Source organism: Stenella coeruleoalba (assembly GCF_951394435.1).
Source record: "Stenella coeruleoalba genome assembly, chromosome: 2".
Taxonomy (NCBI): Eukaryota; Metazoa; Chordata; class Mammalia; order Artiodactyla; family Delphinidae; genus Stenella; species Stenella coeruleoalba.
Window position 1 is genome coordinate 28,892,056 of NC_137147.1, and position 24,591 is coordinate 28,916,646.

The following is a 24,591-nucleotide window of genomic DNA, read 5'->3' on the forward strand; positions in this document are numbered from 1 at the left end:
GCATGTGTGAGTAGAGAAAGAATGCCTATGTGGCTGGAGTGAGCTGGAGAGTGGTGAGGATAGAGGTGCAGAGGTGAGGGGGTGCCAGATCCTGTGGGGCCTTGTAGGCCAGGGAAATAAGTGTGGATTTTAAGTGTAATGGGAAGCACCAGACTGCTTTATGCTAGAAGGTCACAGGAGCTGGTGTGAAGACTAGATTGTAGTGACTGTGGGAGGGCAAGAGGGCAAGCAGGGAAACCACTTAGGAGGCTATTGAAGATGCTGAGGGGAGAGGTGGCTTCAGTTTGGTGCGATCAGTGACATGGAAAGACATTGATCAATTTGGGACAAAGTTTGGATGTAAAATGAGAATGCTAATATATTGGGTGGAGGGGTGAGGGAATGAGAGAACTCAGTGGTGACTCCTAGGCATTTGGTTTGTGCAAATGACACCTGCTTAATACCCCAGGTTTTATTGACTTAAATTGATAAAACTTTAAGAACTCAATTCACACAATAAAGAGAGTTAAAATAATCTCATTTGGTATTGTCTAACAGAGTAGTTCTCAACCAGGAGAGATTTTGCCCTCGCAGGGGGCATTGGGCAATGTTTGGAGACATCTCTGGTTGTCACAGCTGGGGGATGGGGATTATGTGCTACCGGCTAGTGGATAGAGGCCAGGATGCTGCTAAATATCTTAAAAGGCCTAGGGCAACCCCCACATGAAGAATTATTTTGTACAAAATGTCAAGAGTGCTGAGATTGAGAAAACTCATCTAAGAGATGAAGGTTCGATGTGATAGGAGATCTGGATTCCAGTGAAGTGGAAAACATTTAACCAATACACTACTTTTTCCTCCCTCTTTTGGTTCTGTTAGTTCCTCAGAAGTAATTTAACTGAAATCAGTATTCTCTTTTGGCATATTTTGTAACCTTTCTAGTGAAATACTTAGACTTTCTGTGTTGTATTCATTGATTTTTCTAGACCTTAGTGGAACTGTACTTGGAAAACCAAATGACTCATGGACCCTTTATTTAGAGCCGCAGTAAGTAAATGATCCACACTGACAAGTCATCTATAATCTCTTGAAGTGAGAGAGGACACCCTTAGCAAGCAACTGAAAGGTTAGAAGAATAAAGTTCTAACGATTAGAGTTCTTAGTGGACATAGGGGGTAGTATTTTCCTATCGGTTGAGTCTTGTGAGGGATTCGGACATCTTGTCTTACCAGAATATTTCTAGTCACAGAGAAAAGGTGAAAAAAATCATATGTATATAATAAAATTATATGTCTATATATAAGTTTAATATATATATAAATATTTAAACCCCATACAAGTTTTTCTTTCACAACCACTTTATTCTCCACTGTCTCTTTTCTACAAACCTCCTATAACTTCCCTCTTTCCAAGAGAATAGAGCAGCACACTGGCAAGCAGTTGCCCCTGTTTCATCTTCATGCTGACTGACCCCTGATGGGAGCAGGAGCTTTTCATGCCAAAAGACTCCTGAAGTTAAATCCCTCCTGCTGAACATGCAGGTGATAGGGAAGCCCAGTGACCCAGGAGTGGTCAATGAGAAGCTAAGAAAGTGTCCCCTGGGGCAGGCCCTCCTGGACTCAGAAATAGACAGCCTTGGGCCCTGTCTGAAAGGGAAGGCCAAGGTGAGTCTTCAAGTCCTTCCTTCAGTGAGTCAGTGGTGGACCTCATCTCACTGAGACCGTTCCTTTAAGAAGACCCATCACGTTGTTTGGCTGCTTTGCTTGTTTACAGTCCCAGAATAGTGTGGCTCAAAATACTGGGACTTGGCTTTTTTTTTTTTTTTTTTTTAATTGGCTAAAAGAGACATTGTTCTAGTGGGATTCAGGAATGGAAAAGAGCAGAGGATGTTTTTGTACTGTGTGAGAATCCTTGACCACAAACTGCCTGTGCTGGTCTGCCCCATTTCTATGCTCCTTCTGTCTTAGACTCCCCTGCTGGTGACCCCTTGACCTTGTCTTCCGTTTCCTGGTCTAGGGCACCTTTCTGGGGCTTGCTCTTTCCAGGATCTCTGTTTCAAACAGGTTGGCAGAAACCCCTCAGGACTTAACTGGTCAATGGGTCAGGAGCCTGGGGATCATAATCTTCTAAATTGTGGAACTTCCCCATTTTTCTCTTTGAATGGTCAAACTTTTATAATGTAAGGACTAATTTTGGTGCTGTGGCTGGTTAGCCCTTTGGCAAATTCTAGTCAGAGCACAAATATATTTACGGTCACTTATTAGGTGCCATATTAAAAAATGTAACCAAAAAAAAAAAATCCTATAGATCTGCTTAGGAGCTGTCTGTCAAAATAATAAGCAGTAATTGGTAGAACAGCAAAGGCTCCCTCCACCTCCCCCACCTTTTACTCATAGAAACTCAAGTAAAAGCCCCTTTTGTTTAGTAATAGTAGTAAGGGGAGGGCATTGTATGTATTACTGGGAAACCAGGGTTGAGGATGACTCAGACAAACAGGAAGATGAAAGAGCCCCTATTATATGCCTCTGGTTTCTGCTCAGCATCTTCTGAGCTCTCTCAGCCTTGGGCTCATTCGGTTGTAACAGGCTCCTGGCATTTAACCTGGGAGGCTGTTTTGTTTAGTCCAGGGCTGTTTAAAATTTGACGCATACAAGCCATCAAAACCACTGTGAGTCAGCTTTTCAGGGAACCTATCTTTAACTATTTCAAGTTACCTCCAGTTTGTGTGATTCTGATTGTTTCTGGTCTGTCAGTTCCTTGAAGTGATTGATTTTTTTCTGGAATTCAGCAAACATTTGGCTTTTTGAGTCAGGGTTAATATAAAAGGCAGATTTCTTATTACGTTGACAGTGTATGTTTTCCCTGTGGATGCATCTCCTGGCTGTACTGCTCTTGAGTTTATCCTGCAGATTGTGTCACATGGAAGCCTTCTGATGGCTGGCTGGACTTTTCAGGGGAGTCCTGCCTGCTTTGGGAAGAACTTCCAAGAAATTATCTCTGGTTGAGGTTAGAACTGCTAAATGTATTGAGCACATTTGATCAGTGAGGGGCAACCAGAGGAAAGCTAATGGGCGAGACCACAAAGGAGGGAAAGAAAACAAGGATGTAGAAAGTTCCAGGCAAGAATTGGAAACACCTATGGGAAGGGACACAGAGGAACTTTTGGAGGCAGAAAAGGGTGGATGTTTCCCTGGAGGATGTTTTGTTCATTTTGCCCCTCTTTTCAATGGCTTTTGGCCAGTAATTAAGAGGCTCTCTTCGACAAGTTTGTGAGGTTAGCTTGGTGTCCTTGGGCAGAGAAGTATGTATACCCACCACACGTAAGCACCTGACCTCTGGCTTGACTTCACTGGAGGGTGATCTGTTTTCTGGTAGCTTCTGGAATTGTTTTTCCTCCTTCCTGATTTTCTTCTACTTGTTGCCTGGATTATTGTTGTCTTTCCCAGGGAATTTGACTGTAGATGTTAGAGTACTGGAAGGGAACAGACAGAGCCTGATTCTGGCATGTAGACACAGACACCCCAGGTTCAAGTTAAGAGAGAACATAATCCCGAGCAATTCAACAGTCATAGAGTATTCTAGAAATTCCTCTACTTCTCAGCCCATTCTCCTGCCTGGCGAATATGTCATCTACATGGCTAAACTGTTTTCCATAATCTCTCATAACCTTTTCTTTCAAAGAGCTTAATTCAGTTTACAAGTATCATTCAACAGCAGTCATAAACATTTATTGAGTGTCAATTATATGCCTTATTAGTTTGAGTAATCTCTGTGAAAAATACTTTAAAATGAAAATTCAGCGGTTAAGCAAGACTGGGGAGGGATGGCAGAGGCTTTCATTCCTGGGAAAGCCCCACTGTCTTTTGTACTTGTCTCTGAGTAGAGGCTGTTTGAGAATCCTGTAATTCTTTCTGCACACCTTTCTGGTCCTTGTGGCCAGTAATTTGTTCCATTGTGTGGATATACCGTGATATCTTCACTCACTGTCGATGGACATTTTGTATACCATATATATTGTTTGATTAATGTCTTTCTTCTCTCCATTACAATGTAAGCTTTATGAGGACAGTGATTTTTTTTAATTGGGGTATAATTCATGTAACATAAAATTAACCATTTTAAAGCGAACAGTTCATTGGTGTTTGGTATATTCACAATGTTGTGCAGCTACCACCTCTGTCTAGTTCTAAAACATTTTCATCATCCCAAAAGAAAACCCTGTACCTGTTAAGCAGTCCATCCCAGAGGGCAGTGGGTTTTTTTGTGTGTCTTTTTTATACAATGTTTATTATTTTGCAATTATAAAAATAACATAGACTTATCATGTTAAAATACTGAAAATACAGAACTACAGAAAAGTATACAATTTTATCTTAATTTTACAATAGAAGAAAGCCACTAGTATCTCAATCCTTTTTAAGGTTGCATTTACTTTTTTCAAAAAGAGTTTTATTGAGATATAATTCACATACCATACGATTCACCTGTTTGAAGTGTACAGTTTAATGGCTTTTAGTATAGTCACAGATCTATGCACCCATCATCACAGTCAATTTTAGAACATTTTGATCAGACAGTGATTTTTTTCCCTTTCTGTTCATCCTCATCTAGAACAGTGTTTGGCATATGGTAGGCACTCAAATAATATTTGTCGAATGAATAAAATGTATTAATGAGAATAAATCAGTTTAATCATTATTTAGCAAACATTTAATGAGTGCCTACGATGTGCTGACAACTGAGGGAGATAGAAAATGGCACTAAGACACTGAACTCACCCTTGAGGAGAGGACAGTCGAGTGGTACTAGAAAACAAATACATAGGGAATTCCCTGGCGGTCCAGTTGTTAAGACTTGGGCTTCCACTGCCATTGACCCTGGTTTGATCCCTGGTCGGGGAACTGAGGTCCCACAAGCTGCTCGGTGAGCAACAACAACCACAGCAACCAAATACATAGACGTAAGGTGGGGCTTCCCTGGTGGTGCAGTGGTTAGGAGTCCGCCTGCCAATGCAGGGGACATGGGTTCCAGCCCTGGTCCGGGAAGATCCCACATGCCGAAGAGCAACTAAGCCCGTGCACCACAACTACTGAGCCCGCGCTCTAGAGCCCGTGAGCCACAACTACCGAGCCTGCGAGCCACGACTACTGAAGCCCATGCGCCTAGAGCCCGTGCTCCGCAACAAGAGAAGCCACCGCAATGAGAAGCTCGCACACCACAACAGAGAGTAGCCCCTGCTCGCCGCAACTAGAGAAAGCCTGCACAGAGCAACGAAGACCCAACACAGCCAAAAATAAAATAAATAAATAAATTAAAAAAAAAAAAGAAATAAGGTGAATGACCTCAGAGCAGTACAGAGAGGCCATTATGGAAATTCAGAGGAGGGTGATAATGCTGGAGTGGTTACTATTGTTACTTAAATAGTTATATGCTATACTGTTACTTCACCAGGGCTCCACTATCACATTCCATGTAGAACAGAAACCAGGCCCCTTTCAGTGTCCACCTCAGACATCAAAGATCTCCTTATAAAGCTGTGTCATCTATAAAGATCTTCAACATAAACTGTGAGAAAGGCACTTTAGGGACTCTCTAGTGTACTAATAATTCTTGGAATCATGTGACTTCATTGTTATGAAGACTGAATGCTTTCTTATGCATAATATATGTATTATGCAATCTTATAACATCTTTTTAAAAAAATTTATTTTTGGTTGCATTGGGTCTTCATTGCTGCATGTGGACTTTCTCTAGTTGTGGCGAGCAGGGGCTACTATTTGTTGTAGTGCACGGGTTTCTCATTGCGGTGGCTTCTCTTGTTGCGGAGCACGGGCTCTAGGTGCGTGGGCTTCAGTGTTGCGGCTCGCGGGCTCAGTAGTTGTGGCTTGCGGGCTCCAGAGCACAGGCTCAGTAGTTGTGGTGCACGGGCTTAGTTGCTCTGCGGCATGTGGGATCTTCCCGGACCGGGGCACGAACACGTGTCCCCTGCATTGGCAGGCGGATTCTTAACCACTGCGTCACCAGGGAAGTCCTAACAGCTTTTTTTTTTTTAATTGAAAATATACATCCTTTTGAGGGAGGGAGTGGCATGTGTTGAGTAAATTTCTAACTTGTCCCATTATCCCTGATTCTTTAATGAGGCATTTATTGGAAACCTTCCCTCTGGAGGGTTTTTGCTTGGGATCCATAATGTAATGAAATTCTGCGGTGGTGGTGACGAGTGTGGCCTAGAGGCAGACTCGGGCAACTGCAGCAGTAATGTCAGTCAGCACTTCTCTCACATTTACTGCATGCTTCCACTGTGCTGAGTGCTTGATGTGCATTAATAACTCACTTAATCCTTACAGTGACCCTGTAAAGTAGATTGCGTTGTTATCCTCATTTTACAGGAGAGAAAACGGAGGCCCAGAGAAGTTAAATAACTTCTTTATCCTAAAGTCAGTGAGTGGTCGAGGCAGATTGGACCCTTAATGGTAACACTACGCTGTTCGCTTCCCCAGAGGGAATATAGCATTTAGACATTCTGTGCTGTGTCCTTTCATTCTTTTAACAAATAAGTTTAGATTTCCTGTTATGTGTCAGGCTCTGTGCTAGGGCTACAGCGGTGAACAACATGGCCCAGACCCTTGCCAGCCTGGAGTACATTGTAGTGGGAAGCTCGGAACCAGGAATGATGGGAAAATGTTATCAGAGATGGTGGGTGAGGAATGGAGGCTGTGAGCAAGGGTTGAGTAAATTGTCCATAGTGTGATCCAGGTAGAGGTGGATCTGAACCTAACTCTTTCTTTCTTTTTTTTTTTTTTAACCTCTTTATTGGAGTATAATTGCTTTACAATGTTGTGTTAGTTTCTGCTGTACAACAAAGTGAATCAGCCATATGTATACATATATCCCCATATTCCCTCCCTCTTGAGCCTCCCTTCCACCCTCCCTATCCCACCCCTCTAGGTGGTCACAAAGCACTGAGCTGATCTCCCTGTGCTGTGCAGCTGCTTCCCACTAGCTATCTATTTTACATTTGGTAGTGTATATATGTCCATACCACTCTCTCACTTCGTCCCAGCTTCCGCTTCCCCCCGTGTCCTCAAGTCTGTTCTCTACGTCTGCATCTTTATTCCTGCTGTGGCACTAGGTTCATCAGTACCATTTTTCTAGATTCCATATATATGCGTTAGCATATGGTATTTGTTTTTCTCTTTCTGACTTAGTTTACTCTGTATGACAGACTCTAGGTCCATCCATCTCATTACAAATAACTCAATTTCGTTATTTTTTATGACTGAGTAATATTCCATTATATATATGTGCCACATCTTTATCCATTCATCTGTCGATGGACATTTAGTTTGCTTCCATATCCTGGCTATTGTAAATAGTGCTGCAGTGAACATTGTGGTACAGGTATCTTTTTGAATAACGGTTTTCTGAGGGTATATGCCCAGTAGTGAGATTGCTGGGTCATATGGTAGTTCTATTTTTAGTTTTTTAAGGTACCTCCATACTGTTCTCCATAGTGGCTGTATCAATTTACATTCCCACCAACAGTGCAGGAGGGTTCCCTTTTCTCCACACCCTCTCCAGCATTTATTGTTTCTAGAGTTTTTGATGATGGCCTAGCTCTTTCTTTTTAAAAAATTAAAAAAATTTTTCCATTGGAGTTTATTATAGGATATTGAATACAGTTCCCTGTGCTCAGCTCTCGTCTTCTGTCTAGCCTGATGTTGTTACAGCTAGGTCCTAGAACCTTTACCAGAGCGTGTGTCTGTTTTTATAGCTGGCCAGATATGGGTATCTGATAAGGCTATGCCACTTAAAAGGGGGCCTCCATCTTTCATCTGGAAGCCCCTTGGAAGAGTCCCTTGAGGATGACGTGGATCTTGAGGATGACTTGGTATTTCCAGTCTGTCCTCAGAATTCAGCATGGCTTTGGAAAGCTTTTTATGGAGATATAAATGGAGAGCTGAACTGGATGAGCTGGGTGAAGTCAAAGAAACTGACCATGGTGCTAAAAATGACCCTTTAAAAAAATTTATTTTGTGGGTCATCTCTACACAGAAACATTTCTCTTTCCTGCTAGAGGAGGAGGGGAGCTGCAGGCAGCGCTGTGAGGCTATGTGTCAGAAGCACCACTGGTAGTTAGAAGACATGGTAGGAGAATTCCTGACCTCTCAAGTAACGGAACTCTTTGGGGACACTGGAGTGGAAGAAAGTGATCTTTGCCCTTATCAAATGTGCTCCATGTGTTTGCAAGGCCCATCTTGTGACTTCAGCGGTCTTAAGAAAACATTTGATTGAGAAACAGTTGTTTTAACATGAAACTCTATTGACACATACATGGATAAACACAAAAATATAGACTCCTTTGAGGATAGAATGAAAGGTAATTTTTTGAACTAGCTGGGTTGGGGGAAACAGGCTTACTAGAACTTTCTGGCAATAGGAGTTTGCTATTGGAATGGAACCTCCTTTGGTTTTGGACTTTAAAAATGGAGTGGCTACTGATCTGTATGACACTGTTTAAGTAAAATTCTGCCTGAAAATTAGGCCATGGACTTAAATCATTGGCTGGAGTTTGAGTTCCCTCACTTTCCGCTTCTCCTTTCCTTCCCACAGAAGAAGGAAAATGTTACCTAAATTCTATACTTGTGCTGGTCTAACATCATTAGGTCAGTGCCAGACACTAGATGAAGCTTGATACATGTCTGTTGATTTGCGGACTGAAAAAAAAAACACACAGCCTAAAAGCTGAGAATTATGTTTTACTCCGTGACCTTACTGAGGACTATAGCCTGGACTACAGCCTCTTAGATGGCTCTGAGGAACTGTTTCATAGGGGTTAAGGGAGGAGCCAGGATATATGGGAGTTTTTGCTGGGAAAACCCCCCCAAAAACCTTGTCGTCCAACATCAAAAGATTACTGCTAATCACAAAGAACAGACACCTCAGGTTAATGATTTTAGTGCTTTTCTGTGTATGGGAACATGCAAGAGTCTGGGCTCACTGAAATTATTCCTTTGATATACATCTTCACTATCTAGGGTCAGTATCCTGTTTTTCTCCATCCTGAATCCCCCTCAGGGTGAACCATGGGGGGAGGGGTGGCTGCAGTGACTGATGGCTTGATGGGGGCAACATTCGTTGTTTACCAGGATGGCAGGCAGCATTCTTTGTTTACTGAAATGGCAGGCAACTTTTTCTTGTCTACAGATTAAATGAAGTAATCAAGTTTTAGTTTCCTTCTGGAATAGTGGTCCCAGTTCTGATAAGATCAAGAATCTGTTTTGGTTTCTTTGGGTTCTGTCTCTTCCTCTGAACTCAGGCAAAAACGGAATGAAAGGAGAATAACCCACAGACCATCACATAAAAGTAATTAGTGGGAACTTAACTTTGGGAATAATTTATTAATTTAGATTAATTTTAGAATCTCAGTGGAGAGAGATAAAATTGTCTTCGTTGGCTCGGGGGTGGGATTTATCATGAGTCTTAGGTCGCGGCGGGGAGCAGCCACGCTTCCCTTAGCCCTTTCCATTACTTTGGGGAAGGAGCTGATTTTTGCCCTCAGCTAAGCGAACACCATAAAAATTTAGAGGACTGTCTGATTGTCATTGGTACAAATCAGATCCTTTTCACCCAGAGAGACCAGAACTGAAAGGACCTCAGTGCGGAGCTTCTTTGCTTTGGAGTGTTTGCCGGTGTCTTTAGAGTTTAACTTTTAGTCTCTGTTGAACTTTCTTCCTTCCAAGGCTTTTTACTTCAGTTTCTATCCCATCTCTTGCTTTTCCCTTCTAAGGCCTCCTCAGAACAAAGCCCATGTGGTCATTCTTCTTGGAATAATTCTCTGATGGCTAAGACGGACTTTCTTTTTTTTTAAATTTATTTACTTTATTTATTTTTGGCTGTGTTGGGTCTTCGTTGCCACACACAGTCTTTTTTAGTTGAGGTGAGCGGGGGCTATTCTTCGTTGTGGTGTGCGGGCTTCTCATTGCGGTGGCTTCCCTTGTTGCGAGGCACAGGCTTCAGTAGTTGTGGCACGCAGGCTCAGTAGTTGTGGCACACAGGCTCTAGAGCTCAGGCTAAGTAGTTGTGGCACATGGGCTTAGTTGCTCCGCGGCATGTGGGATCTTCCCGGACCAGGGGTTGAACCCGTGTTCCCTGCATTGGCAGGCAGATTCTTAACCACTGTACCACCAGGGAAGTCCCTAAGAAGGAATTTCTTGAGGGAGACTGTCATCATTCCCATTGCCTGCTTGGGGCAGAGGTTGACTTTGCACTGCTGTAAACTGCTTTGAACTCTGAATTGGAACAGTGGAGATGATCGAGTACTGTTACATTTCATTTTAGAAACTCTCCTTGGAACTCTACACAAAGTGAAAAGCCTTGTGGGTGAGACAGTGATAGAGAGAGGGGTGTACTGTTTGGTTTCTTCAAGATGGATATGATATTAGATAGTACCTTGACTAAGAGCTATAAAGTCAGTATTAATAATACTATGTTGCTTTGCTTACCGGGAGTGGAAAGGAGCTATCAGGAGCAAGCAGTGAGATCTTTCATTTTCAGATAGAACAGTTTAGATCTCACCACATTGGCTACTTTAGTCCCTGGATGAGCAACTTCAGAGCCACAAGCAGGCCCGAGCCCGCTGCTGGTGCTGCTGCCGTGCCCCTGGAGGCTTTCCCAGTGGCCTCGTCTTTACAGATAATGAGTGATATTCATCAAGTGCCTACTGCTGCCAGGCGTTGTGCTGTGCCCTTTGTGTGCTTTATCATTTAGTCCTTTCAGTAGTATCTGTTATTATCTCATTTCCCTGAGGCTTCAGTAGTTAAGTAGCTTTTCCAAGGCCACATAGTGGCAAAGATGGGAGTGGAATTGGGTGTTTCTGACTTGCCTGAGGTCCACGCAAGCTGGAGGAGGACTGAAGGCGGGAGGTTGGGGAGGAGCGGCTTTGGGGTGTTGCTCCTGCTTTTGCTGTTATGTAAGGGCTGAGGACCATTTCCAACATGTCTCATTTCTCATTGCTGTGGCTTCTCTTGTTGAGGAGCGTGGGCTCTAGGCACACGGGCTTCAGTAGTTGTGGCATGCGGGCTTCAGTAGTTGTGGCTCGTGAACTCTAGAGCGCAGGCTCAGTAGTTGTGGTGGACGGACTCAGTTGCTCTGCGGCATGTGTGATCTTCCTGGACCAGGGATCGAGCCCGTGTCCCCTGCATTGGCAGGCAGATTCTTAACCACTGCGCCACCAGGGACGCCCTGGCAGGCGGATTCTTAACCACTTCTTAACCACTGCGCCACCAGGGAAGTCCTTCTTATCTTTTCTTGACCTTCTCCTCCCCTGATTGAAAACCAGTCTTGCTACCACCTAGGCTGTTCTCTCCTTCCTGGCTCAGGGGAAAATGCCCACAGGGTAAGGATGAATTGAATAGCGTAACAGGGAGCAAAGTAATGTGAAATGCAGAAGGAAAAATGAAGCATGGTTTCAGTTTGCCAGTTATTTTCTCATTTATCTGTTGATTTGATTAGCAGCCAATACCCAGTCAGGGGAGGCAAAGATGGTTATATCCTCATTTTACATGTGAAAAAGTGCTATCAGTGCATATTAAATGATCATCTAGGGCTCCTTGGTAGAAAAATCGGCCTGAAGTTTGAGCTCCACCTCCCAGAATTCTTTGCACTGGACCCATCTGCACATGCCCAGCGCATGAACTTGTATGTTTAACATACCCCAGGACACCTGGTTCCAAAGTAGTATCCCCAAATGCTGACTCGAATGAGCTATTTCTATATATTATGTATGTCATTTGGTGGTACTTAATCAATATGAATCTTGAGACACTTAATTCTGTACCTAACGGCTCCTACAGGCCCCTTTTCAGGTGCCCACTCTTGAGTATCCTGGATAGCAGTTGTTGTTTTTTGGGTAACAGATTCATGAAGGAGTAGATTTCCAGGGGAGAAAACTCCCGGGCTGTCTTCTTCCCCAGGACTGTTTCATGGCTCTTGCAGCCGGCCCTCTGACCTTATCTGACTCCTTGCTGGTAGAGGTTTATGGAGATTTTGTTTTGTTTCTTTTGTGTCCAGCTTAGCAGCTTGGAACAAGGCTGACTGAGTGACACCAGTCCAGAATGGGCTGTTCTGTGTAACTTCTTGTTCCTCTCGGTTGCTTGGGAGATCAGTGAGCCCATTATCAAATGCTGCTGTGTGTTAAGCCCTGTGGAAGATACAAGGTGGAGAAAAGTGGTTAAAGTACCTAGCAAGGTGCCTGGCATTCATTCATTCAGTAACTAGATATTGAACTCCTCTTATGTGCCAGGCTGTGTCCGAAGTACTAGGAATGTAAAGATAGACTCAGTTCTGCCCTCATGGATCTAGTGAAGGGCACTGTCACTGCAGTGGGCATTCAGTAAATGAAATTATTAATATTATCATTAATATTAAGGCTATTAACATAGCAGTAGTGATGTTATTAATAGAATAATGAGTGGTTTACCATCTTGATGAGTTATGAGAAATGAAGATATCATATTATCACACCCAGTGGTCTGTCTACATTTCTCTAACTTCTCTTTATCAAACCAGTAGACTCTTGAGAATCAGGGTCCTGTGTGAGTGACTTATTGTGGGTGGTGTAGGCAGGATGCAACCAGGCCTCCAAAGGCCACTCCAGCCTGGCCCCCAGGGGAGCTCTGGCATGTGAGTGGCCTCATAGCTTTCGTGATGTTTGCAGCCATAGGTCATTTCCAAGGGTCACCCTCAGGGGCTGTAAACTCCCAGGTGATTTTGACTAACTCTAGTAGCCTGATAACCGGCCTCTGAAGAAGAGTTGCAGGTGTGAGCCTTTGGAGCAAAAATACACACAGAAAAGATTTGGGACCTGGGGAATCCAGCCGGAGAACTGACAGGGCCCCTCTGATTATGACTTGTACTGTATCTGACTGTGAAAAGACCTTCAGAAAGGGATGGCCAGCCCTTCACTTCTGCCTTCCAGATTTTATGCACGTTCCTCTTTGGCCAACTCTAACCCAGAATCGTAGGGGGAAAGGGATTCTAGGATATGTAGTTCTCAGCTGAACCGTGTTAATGACAGAACAATGACAGTGACAGTGACAATGACAGCAGTGTTTTTTCTCTTGTGGCTGGAGGATGCTAGGTGTAAAGGTTCATCACTCCTTTAGCTGGAGTAGAACACTGCCTATTTGAATTAGGAGCTTTGACCCCGGGGTTCTGTATTATAAGAGTTAGAGACCCTGAGCATCTTTCTGGAGCTGCAGTCTGGGATCTCACTGGCACCAGGTCTCTTCCTTCCTGGCATGACTTTTTTTTATTTTTAAAAGATTTATTTATTTATTCATTCATTCACACATTCATGCTGCGCCGGGTCTTAGTTGCAGCACATGGGATCTTCATTGTGGCATGAGGACTTCTTAGTTGCAGCATGCATGCGGGATCTAGTTCCCCAACCAGGGATTGAACCTCGGCCTCCTGTATTGGGAGCGTGGAGTCTTACCCACTGGACCACCAGGGAAGTCCCCTGGCCTGACTTTTTACAAGGACTGCAGTGTTCTTTAAACTGTACAGAGGAATTATGGATAGATAAAATTTGACTAATAAGTTCTTCTTCTTTTTTTTAAACAGTTTTATTTAGATGTAATTCACATACCATGTATTTGTCATCCTTTTAAAGTATACAATTCTACAGTTCAGTGTTTTTAGTATATTTATAAAGTTGTACAGCCCTTAGCACTATCTAATTCCAGAACATTTTCATCACCCCAAATAGAAACCCTGTACCATTAGCAGTCACTCCCTATTCCTGCTTCCCCTAGCCTCTGGCAACCACTAACATACTTTCTGTCTCTATGAATTGGCCTGTAGTGGACATTTCATATAAATGGAATTATAGAATATGTAACATTTTGTGTCCGGCTTCTTTCACTTAATATGATGTTTTTAAGGTTCATCCACGTTGTAGCATATATCAGTACTTCCTTTTTATGGTTGAATAATATTTCATTGTATGATATACCACATTTTGTTTATCCATTCATCAGTTGATGGACATGTGGCTTGTTTCCACCTTTGGCTAATATGGATAATGCTGCTATGAACATTCATGTTCAGGTTTTGTGTGGACATGTGTTTTTAGTTCTCTTGGTTTATACCTAGGAGTGGAACTACTGAGACATATGGTAAGTCTATGTTTCACTTTTTGAGAAGCTGCCATACTGTTTTCCAGAGTGGCTGTGCCATTTAACATTCTCACCAGCAGTGTATGAGCATTGAAATTTCTCCATATCCTCACCAAAACTTGCCATTATCTTTTTGATCATAGCCATCCTAGTGGGTGTGAAGGGATATCTCGTTGTGGTTTTGATTTGCATTTCCCTGATGACTATGGTGTTGAGCATCTTTTCATGTGCTTATTGACCATTTATATATCTTCTCTGGAGAAATGTCTATGCAGATTTTTTGCTTAATATTTAATTAGGTTATTTTTTTCTTGTTGAGTTATAGGAATTATTTCTATATTCTGGACCACTAGTCCCTTATCAGATGTGTGATTTGCAAATATTTTTCCCATTCTTTGGGTTGTCTTTTCACTTGATGGAATCCTTTGCAGAATAAAAGCTTTTAATTTTGATGAAGTTCATTTTATCTATTTTTTCTTTTGTTGTATTGCTTTTGGTGTCATATCTAAGAGGCCTTTGCCTAATCCACGGTCATAAAATTTCCTCCTATGTCTTCTTCTAAGAGTTTATAGTTTTAGCTCTTTCATGACCACTAAGTTCTTATACTGACTGAGGCTTTAAAAGTTCCCGTTAGCTGTTTGCTAGGGGTACGTGCTGGGTGAGAGGCTTTTATCCTGGGACTTCTTTTCCTTGCCACCTTGACAAGTCAATCAAGGGGCCCTGGGAAGCACTTGTTCTTCTTGCAGGTGTTTCTAGCTATTTTGCAGTTTCCATATTTCATTGTCTTTTTTGTTTTTTCCTTTTTTTGGGAAGGTAACGAATGAAGAGGACTTTATTAGGAAATTGGACTGCAAACCTGATCAGCATCTGAAAGTGGTTTCCATTTTTGGAAATACTGGGGATGGGAAGTCTCATACCCTCAACCACACTTTCTTTTATGGCCGGGAAGTCTTCAAAACCTCCCCTGCGCAGGAGTCCTGCACTGTGGGAGTGTGGGCAGCATATGACCCAGTCCACAAAGTAGCAGTGATAGACACAGAAGGGCTCTTGGGGGCTACAGTGAACCTAAGCCAGAGAACACGGCTGCTGCTTAAGGTCCTGGCCATCTCAGACCTCGTCATCTATCGAACTCACGCAGACCGGCTGCACAATGACCTCTTCAAGTTCCTTGGGGACGCCTCAGAAGCTTACCTGAAGCACTTCACCAAGGAGCTCAAGGCTACCACTGCCCGCTGTGGCCTGGATGTCCCCCTGTCCACCCTGGGCCCTGCTGTTATCATTTTCCACGAGACTGTGCACACTCAGCTGCTAGGCTCTGGTGAGTAGATGGGGTACTATGTCACACATTGACCTTCCTGGGTACATTGGGCTGCAGTAGCAACTTGGTGGTGGTAGATTGCCCAGAAAAATTTCTGCTGGGCAAGACATAAGGAAGTGTCTCAAGAGGGATGGAGTGATTAACCACGTCAGAATCTGCTCATGATCAGGATGTGGATTGAGAATTGCCTGTTGGCTTTGGCGGTTTAGAGTCCATGGGAATCTGGATAAGACTGTTTCCCAGGGATGGTGGGCATGAAAGCCTAATCAGAGTGGGATCAAGAGAACAGAAGGAGAAAACTTAAGGTAGTATATTCACCTCTTTCAAAGAGTTCTTTCTATAAAGGGAAGCAGACAAATGAAGTGATAGCTGGAGGCTGATTTGGGACTTCAAGGAGTTTTCCCTTTTTAAAATTTAAGATGTGAGGTATTGCAGACACTTGTGTACTGATGGGAATGATTCACTAGAAAAGAAGAAGTGCAGATGTAAGAGAGAGAGCAGGAGTGATGTACAGGTGGAGGGTTGACCTTAGGGGCATGGACAGTTCATCCATGACAGCAGGAGAGAAGGTAGATTATATGGACATGGTTACTGGTAAGTAGGCAGATGTGGTGGATGTGTGTGTGGAAGTTGTCTTATTGTTTCTATTTTCTTAAAGAAATGGGAAGCAAGAGCATCACCTGAGTGGGAGGATGAGGGAGCAGGTGCAGTGACAGTGATTGGATGCAGGTAGGGACGGTAGTGTGGGCCCCTAAAACAGTTACATTATTTATGTTCATTCAGTCAACAAAGTCTATTAAGTGCACAATGTCATGTGCTGAGCACTGGGGCCCCAAGCTGAAAAACAAAAAACAGTTCCCACCCTCGAATAGCTGATAGTCTAGTTGGAGAGACCACACGTGTTCTGTTCTCACAGGTCCTGGAGCTGTGAGAGTGCAGAAGAGGGGCCCTTTACACCTCCTTATGGGATCTAGGAAAGAGGAGGTGACATTTGAACTCTAGAGACTCGGCTATATAGAGGAGGGGAGTAAGGATGCTCCAGAAAGAGCAAACCCCTAGTATTTTGAAGAGCTCGTTGTGTCCAGGGAACTGTAGGTAGTTGTACAGTGAGTTCCTGGATTCCATTCTCACCCCCTTCAATGTGTCCTCCACAAAGCATGGGGAGTGATGCTTTTTAAAAGCTTAATTTATAATTTAGATCATGTCATACTCTTGCTTCCAACCTGCCAATAGCTTTCCACTAAATCAAAATAAAATCCAGGGCTTCCCTGGTGGCACACTGGTTAAGAAGCTGCCTACCAGTGTAGGCGACATGGGTTTGAGCCCTGGTCCGGGAAGATCCCACATGCTGCGGAGCAACTAAGCCCGTGCGCCACAACTACTGAGCCTGTGCTCTAGAGCCCATGAGCAACAACTGCTGAGCCCACATGCCACAACTACGGGAGCCTGTGCTCCGCAACAAGAGAAGCCACCTCAATGAGAAGCCTGCGCACCACAACAAAGAGTAGCCCCCACTCACCTCAACTAGAGAAAGCCTGCGCACAGCAACGAAAACCCAGTGCAGACAAAAATAAATAAATAAAAATCCAGGACTTCCCTGGTGGCACAGTGGTTAAGAATCCGCCTGCCAATGCAGGGCACATGGGTTCGAGCCTTGGTCCGGGAAGATCCCACATGCCGCGGAGCAACTAAGCGCGTGCGCAGCTACTGAGCCTGAGCTCCAGAGCCCGCGAACCACAACTGCTGAGCCCGCATGCCACAACTACTGAATCCCACGTGCCTAGAGCCTGTGCTCCACAACAAAAGAAGCCACTGCAATGAGAAGCCTGCGCACCGCAACGAAGAGTAGCCCCCGCTCGCTGCAACTAGAGAAAGCCCATGCGCAGCAATGAAGACCCAAAGCAGCAAAAAAAAAAAAAAAAAAAAAAAATCTAAACTCCTAATTACGGTGTCCTCACTCTACCTCCTGCCTCTGTTTCTGAACTCTTTCTCTAGTTACCCCGTTTCACTCTCTCCGCTAGCTATACCAGCCTTTTCTCTGTTCCCATCTTTGCATATGCTACTCTGTCTGCCTGGAACAGTCTTTCCCCAGTTAGCCGTCCTCTTTCAGATTCATCTCAACTCTCACCCCATTGGAGCCTTTCCCAAGTGTCTCCTTTAAAGTGGTCCTTCCTGCACCCCGGTGGTCACAGTCTTACTGCATCACCTTGTTCATGTGCATCAGGGCACCTGTCGCTGTCTGAAATCATCCTGTTTGTTTGCTTACTTGTTTTTGGCCTTTTCCCCTTGGAATGGCAACTCCGTGACGGCAGGAACCTTGCCTGTCTTATTCACTGCTGCCTTTGAAGAGCCTGGATGAGTGCTTGACACACAGTAGGCTCTCATCAGATATTTGCTGAATGAAGGGGCTCAGTGTGTCTGAAGCATAGATGGTGTGGGAGGGAGTAGTGGACATACTCAGGGATCAGATCATGCGTGGATGGCCTTGATTGAGGTCACAAGTATGACAAGAGCCCCTGAAGGATTCTAAGCAGGGAGTTACGTGATCAGATCTGTATTTTCAGAAGATCCCCTGCGGCCTTTTGCAGGATGAACTAGAGAGGCATGCCTGGAGGCAGGGAGATGGCCAGAAGGTTATCACCGTACTAGGTGAGGAGTGATGGGGCCTGAGCCAGGGCAGGGGCAGTAGGCGGGAAGTGGACAGACTGGGACTGTATTAAGGAGTTAGAATCTGAAGGACCTGGGTCTAGTGGGAAGATGAGAAATCTAAATATTCCGGAGTGGAAGAAGAGCCTCATTAGCATGTGACTCTGAGATAAGGAGAGGGGGTTGGAAATGCTGACTTTAGGGTGCCTCCTGTGATCAGCATTTTTATGCCACTTTGGATCTTTACAACTTTGGTGAGGGGAAGGTCTAACTTCCAGTTCAGGATTTTGAAATAACTAGCCTTTCAAAAGTAACTTTTTTTTTGGCTGTGTGCCATGCACTATGCTAGGTGTTTGTTTATTTATTTGTTTTTAAAAAAATAAATGCTGAGGGCTTCCCTGGTGGTACAGTGGTTAAGAATCCACCTGCCAATGCAGGGGACATGGGTTCGAACCCTGGTCTGGGAAGATCCCACATGTCGCGGAGCAACTAAACCCATGTGCGACAACTACTGAGCCTGTGCTCTAGAGCTCGTGCTCCCAACAAGAGAAGGCACCGCAGTGAGAAGCCCGCACACTGCAACGAAGAGTAGCCCTCGCTCGCTGCAACTAGAGAAAGCCCACGCGCAGCAACGGAGACCCAACACAGCCAAAAAAAAAAAAAAAAAAAAAATGCTGAATAACATTAAAAAAAAATTTTTTAGAATTTATTTTTTAAATTTATTTTTATTTTTTGGCTGCGATACACGGCATTGTGGGATCTTAGTTCCCTGACCAGGGATCGAACCTGCACCCCCTGCAGTGGAAGTGTGGAGTCTTAACCACTCGACTGCCAGGGAAGTCCCAACACTTTCTAAAAATAAACGCTAACTTAAGATATCCTTGTTATTCAGCTCAGTCAACAGCAGCCATATTTTACAGATGAAGAAACTGAACTCAGCTTAGGTTATGTAACCAAGGAGGTTCCAGCTAGCAGGTTGCAAAATTGGGATTCAAAACAAGGTCTCTAACTCCTAAATCCAGAGTTGTTTCTGGAATACCATCACTGTTTCCTGAAACCTTGAGATGGAACCAAGACAGCCAGAGTTTATGCAGGGTAGGAGAGGTGCCAAAATTGTGGGCAAATTGATAATTACATATTTCTCTGTCTTGTAGACTTTTGGATTTTGTTAGATCCTGGTCTTTTTCTGGACAGAGGATTCCTAGGTGGGAGTTAGTAGGCAAATTATCTCTGTTTTACAAACGAGCAGACCAAGCTCCCATAATCATTTGGGAGCGATTACTTGTTCAGGGACAAGCTGTGAGCTGATGTTGGGAGAAAGTGAAGGTGGTCAGGCTTCTGGGTGCCTTTGGGAGAAGTCACTTGCTGATGGGCTGCTCCTTCCTTCAAGAGTGACTCACAGGAAGAGTTCAGGAGGAGATGGGGTTAGGGATTGACTGCAGAATTTTGGCTACTTCTCTTTGATGACTGTACCTTTAAATATGAGCTAAAGCCACATTTCCAGTGTTAATTGGAGTGATTTTGTTGTTAAAGCATTAAAGGAAATTTAAAAGTCCTTCCAAGTTTTACCTCCAAAATATTTATTGCATCTGTTTATACTGCTACTCCCCAAATTTCTGGATAAATGTTGGTGAAACTATGGGGAGGCTGATACCCTCACACGTTGGCAGTTTGTCCACAGCTTCACCAGCATAAGACCAGCACTTTCAAAGTAGCTATTTATTTTAAATGTTCGTTCGTAGGTGACTGGTGGAATACGTCCATAGAATAGAAGACTGTGTAGCTGTTAAAAAAGAATAAGGAATGTCTCAGAGTATAACCTGACAAGGACATATTTACAGTATGTTATTAAGTGATGAAAGCAAGTTGCATAAATGTGTTGGTAATTGAGTAAGAAAAGAAAGTCTGAAAGTGTAAACATTGGCCTGTAGTTACCTTGATGAGGAGGAGGAGGGAGCAGAGGATGTACATTTCTTTCCTTTTATGCTTTGACATGTTTGGATTTTTTCTTTTTAAATAAATTTATTTATTATTTCTTTTGGCTGTGTTGGGTCTTCGTTGCTGCACGCGGGCTTTCTCTAGTTGCGGCGAGCGGGAGCTACTCTTGTTGTGGTGTGTGGGCTTCTCATTGCGGTGGCTTGTCCGTTGCGGAGCATGGGCTTTAGGCACGTGGGTTTCAGTAGTTGTGGCACACATGCTCAGTAGTTGTGGCTTACAGACTCTAGAGCTCAGGCTCAGTAGTTGTGGTGCACAGGCTTAGTTGCTCTGTGGCATGTGGGATCTTCCCAGACCAGGGATCGGACCCATGTCCCCTGCATTGGCAGGCGGATTCTTAACCACTGAGCCACCAGGGAAGTCCATGTTTGGATTTTTTACAGTGAGCACATTTTTTTTAAAAGGCACTTCCTTGAAATGTAACATACATACCAAAAAGTGCACATTATATCAAAAGTGTATATGTGATGCATTTTCACCAGCTGAGCATACATGTGAATTCAGTACTAGATCATGACACACCAGCACCCACGTCCCAGCTTGTGCTCCCTTCTAGGCAAAGGTAACCTGAATTCCAACAGCATAGATCAGTTCTGCCTGTTTATGTACTTTATATTTACGGAGTCAGACTATATATCCCTTTAATAATGAAAGACAGGCGACTTTTTTTTTTTCTTTTAAAGAGAGGCCACTGTTCACGTACCTGTTTCTGCTTGTCCAGATCACCCCTCTGAGGTGCCCGAGAAGCTCATCCAGGACCGGTTCCGGAAGCTGGGCCGCTTCCCTGAAGCCTTCAGTTCCATTCATTACAAGGGAACGAGGACATACAATCCTCCCACAGACTTTTCTGGTCTTCGACGTGCTTTGGAGCAACAACTAGAGAATAACACCACCCGTTCTCCCCGGCACCCAGGGGTCATCTTCAAAGCCCTGAAGGTCAGTTGGCTTCTGCCCCGAGTGCTTCTCATTGGGGTACCAGTGGGTGGTAAGAACACTCAATTCTCCAGCTTTTGTCGATGCCAGTGATTAGAAATCTGGGCTTGAAAGAGAGGATATATGAAAGGAAGGGCATGAGTAGAGTTTGCACCTGTTGAATGGCCTCATCTTGCCAGGAACATGAGTATGGAGGAATCTTGGATGATAGTTAAAAGGTGACAGGTCCTCATCTTGGAGAAAAACCTTATTTTACCATTCTTTATAAGGAATTCATCAAATCAATTCCTGCCAGTTCTGCTTCCTTTTTTGCAGTTTGCTTTGTGTATACCTCTGTGTCACCATGCCTGCAGACTGAGTACAGAGGAGCAGGGAGGGAGCAGGGCCTTTGGGGCAGTGCTGGGAGTGTGGGATTTGGAGAAGGGACAGCAAGTGTGGACATGAAGACTTGAGCTAGGGATCTGAGGGTGCCCTGACGGTTAGGGCATAGAGCCTGAGACTGGAAGGGATAGGAGGAGTGCTTTTGCGTAAAGATAGGTCAGCCCTGGTTTACCCAGCAACAGACTTTGGGCATATGCTGATTTGCTTAATCCATTGAGTTTAAAGAGTTTGCAGTGGGACATAATGTAAACGATTTATGAATCTGGGTAAATTGTATATGGGAGTTCCTTGTACTATTCTTGCAACTTTTCTACGAGTTTGAAATTATATCAAAATGAAAAGTTAAAAAGAAAAAGGGGGGGTGGTGGATGAAAAGTTACCCCTCAAAAATGGTTTATGGTTTTTGCATAGTGCTTGGTAAAGGCTGGATGTTTGTATCCTCCCAAAATTCATATGTTGAAATCCTAATGCCCAATGTGATGGAGGGCTTTTGGGAGGTGATTGGGTCATCAAGATGGAGCCCTCATAAGTGACATTATAAAAGTGCTCTTATAAAAGAAGCCCCAGAGTGGGATAGGGAGGGAGACGTGAGAGGGAGGGGATATGGGGATATATGTATACATATGGCTGATTAACTCTGTTATACAGCAGAAACTAACACAACATTGTAAAGCAACTATACTCCAACAAAGATGTTAAAAAAAAATAAAAAGAAGAAGCCCCAGAGAGCTCCCTAGCCCCTTCCACCAAGAGAGGACACAGTGAGAAGGCACCATCTGTGAACCAGAAAGCAGGCCCTCACTGGAAGGCCACCATGCTGGCACCCTGATCTTGGACTTCCAGCCTGCAGAACTGTGGGGAATAAATTTCTGTTGTTAATAATCTACCCAGTCTGTGGTATTTTGTTATAGCAGCCTGAATGGACTATAAAAGCTGGTGCTTTGGAGTCAGACAGACTTGTGTTGGAATCCCATTTCCGCCATTTACCTGCTGCTTGGTCTTAGGAAATTAGTTTGTCTTTCGTTTGTTCATTCATTCAACAAATAAATGAGTGAATCTTTGTGCCAGGTAGAGTTTCAGGTGCTGGGAATACAGTGGAAAATAAGATAGACAACAATCCTTGCCCTTATTGTACTTCTTCAGACCTTTTTCCTCGTCTGTAAAAAAGGGGCAATAGTAGGATGTTCCTAATGAAGTTGATGAGGGGATTCCTACTGAAGTTCCTAATGAAGTTGAGGAGGGGATTAAATGAGAACACATACTTTAAGAAGCAAAGTACTTGGTATATAGTAAATTTTCCATAAGTGTTAACTAATGTGAATAATGTTAAGGGAAAAAAACTATGAAAAATGATTATATTTGAATAATTCATGAAATACATATTTCTAATTAGAATTTGAGGTTAAAGTATACTTAGATTTATTGGCTACTGTCCATTGTAATGGCTCAAAGGTAGTCAAGTGGAAGATTACACCCAAGTATTGCAAGCATTTTTAAAAGAGGGGAATCCATGCTATGTTATACAAAGGGCTATAAAATCTGGTAAGTATGAACGACTAGGCCAATGGCTGGATTCTAGAGTTCCTTAGGTTTTCTCAAAGCTAACCCAGCTTAAAGTTTAAATAAGACCTTCAGGGACACTGAGTGCTCTAAGCAGTAGTTAGTGGTCAGGGATTCTACCCTCAGGTGTCTTGGATGTCCTACTCCAGGCCAGTTTGTTAGGTACTTAAAAAAAAATTTATTTATTTATTTATTTATTTATGGCTACATTGGGTCTTCGTTGCTGCACGCAGGCTTTCTCTAGTTGTGGCAAGCGGGGGCTACTCTTTGTTGCGGTGCACAGGCTTCTCATTGTGGTGGCTTCTCTTGTGGAGCACGGGCTCTAGGCACGTGGGCTTCAGTAGTTGTGGCACGCATGCTCAGTAGTTGTGGCTCATGGGCTCTAGAGCGCAGGCTCAGTAGTTGTGGTGCGTGGGCTTAGTTGCTCTGTGGCATGTGGGATCTTCCTGGACCTGGGATCGAACCTGTGTCCCCTGCATTGGCAGGTGGATTCTTAACCACTGCGCCACTGGGAAGTCCCATTGTTAGGTACTTTTGAGAAAAAGAGTTATAGTGTATTCTTATGAAGTGATATGATTCATGAAGCTTTCTGTGATTAAAATGAGCCTGGTCAGCTGGAGTTTTGAGGCTTCTTGGTAAGTGCTGTCCTCAGAGTTTACCTGGCTCCTATATATTCTGTTCTCTGAGGCAGGGTCTGTGCTGTACTGAGATGTGGGCCCACTGCTCTGTGCATGGGAAGGAGTTACCTGTTTAAGCATGTGTTTTGGGCTCTCCCCAGGGAGCTGTGGGGTCTTGGAACTTACTCAAATCCTTGAAAAAATTGTTTTTGTCTTTTTCTGGTTGTTGTTTTGTTTCAATTAGAAGTTGTTAATTCTCTGGTAATCACTCTAATAGAAAACTACCTTTAAGGTCTGCATTAGGCAAATTGACGCAGGAGAGTTTTATTGCTGTTAAAATACACTCTTCATAGTTTATAGCAGTGGATAATAATGGTCGTTTATTTTTCTCCACTTATTTTTTGTTTTGTGTTGTATTTTTTTTTTTTTTTTTTTGCGGTACGTAGGCCTCTCACTGTTGTGGCCTCTCCCGTTGCGGAGCACAGGCTCTGGACGCGCAGGCTCAGCGGCCATGGCTCACGGGCCCAGCCGCTCCGCGGCATGTGGGATCTTCCCAGACCGGGGCACGAACCTGTGTGCCCTGCATCGGCAGGCAGACTCTCAACCACTGCGCCTCCAGGGAAGCCCTTGTGTTGTATTTTTTTAAAAAATAAGCAGCCTTGAATCCTTTTTGGAACAAAAGAGCTGGGATGGTCATAAGCAGATAAATTATCAGTGCCAAAATAACTTGTTTGGCTTTCTGATTCTTCCATTTTTTTTCTTTCTCTCCTGGTATTTATGCTTTACCTTGTCCAGTTCCTCACTAACTCACTGAGTAAACACTTCAGGAAGCCTAGGAATATATTCCAATATGATTTTGTTTCCTATATGATTTTCTTTTTATTTTACATAAAGTATGCAGGAATATTGTTAGGAAAAAATGTATAAACCTTTTGGAAAAATGGAGAGACAAATCACATAAGAGGCAGTCAAGACTGTGATG

General features: G+C 43.7%; 1 protein-coding gene across 4 annotated transcripts in view; it reads left to right on the forward strand.

The window, feature by feature from the left end:
- ZFYVE1 (zinc finger FYVE-type containing 1) overlaps positions 1 to 24,591 on the forward strand; it is a 74,511-nt gene that overhangs the window by 32,556 nt on the left and 17,364 nt on the right. For 2 of the 4 annotated variants that reach the window (XM_079914734.1, XM_079914733.1), the window contains 2 exons: positions 14,973 to 15,477; positions 20,840 to 21,054. In XM_079914734.1, coding sequence (XP_079770860.1) covers positions 14,973 to 15,477; positions 20,840 to 21,054 — 720 coding nt within the window. The remainder of the gene's footprint in view (positions 1 to 14,972; positions 15,478 to 20,839; positions 21,055 to 24,591) is intronic. The other 2 variants (XM_079914736.1, XM_079914735.1) reach the window with 1 other exon arrangement.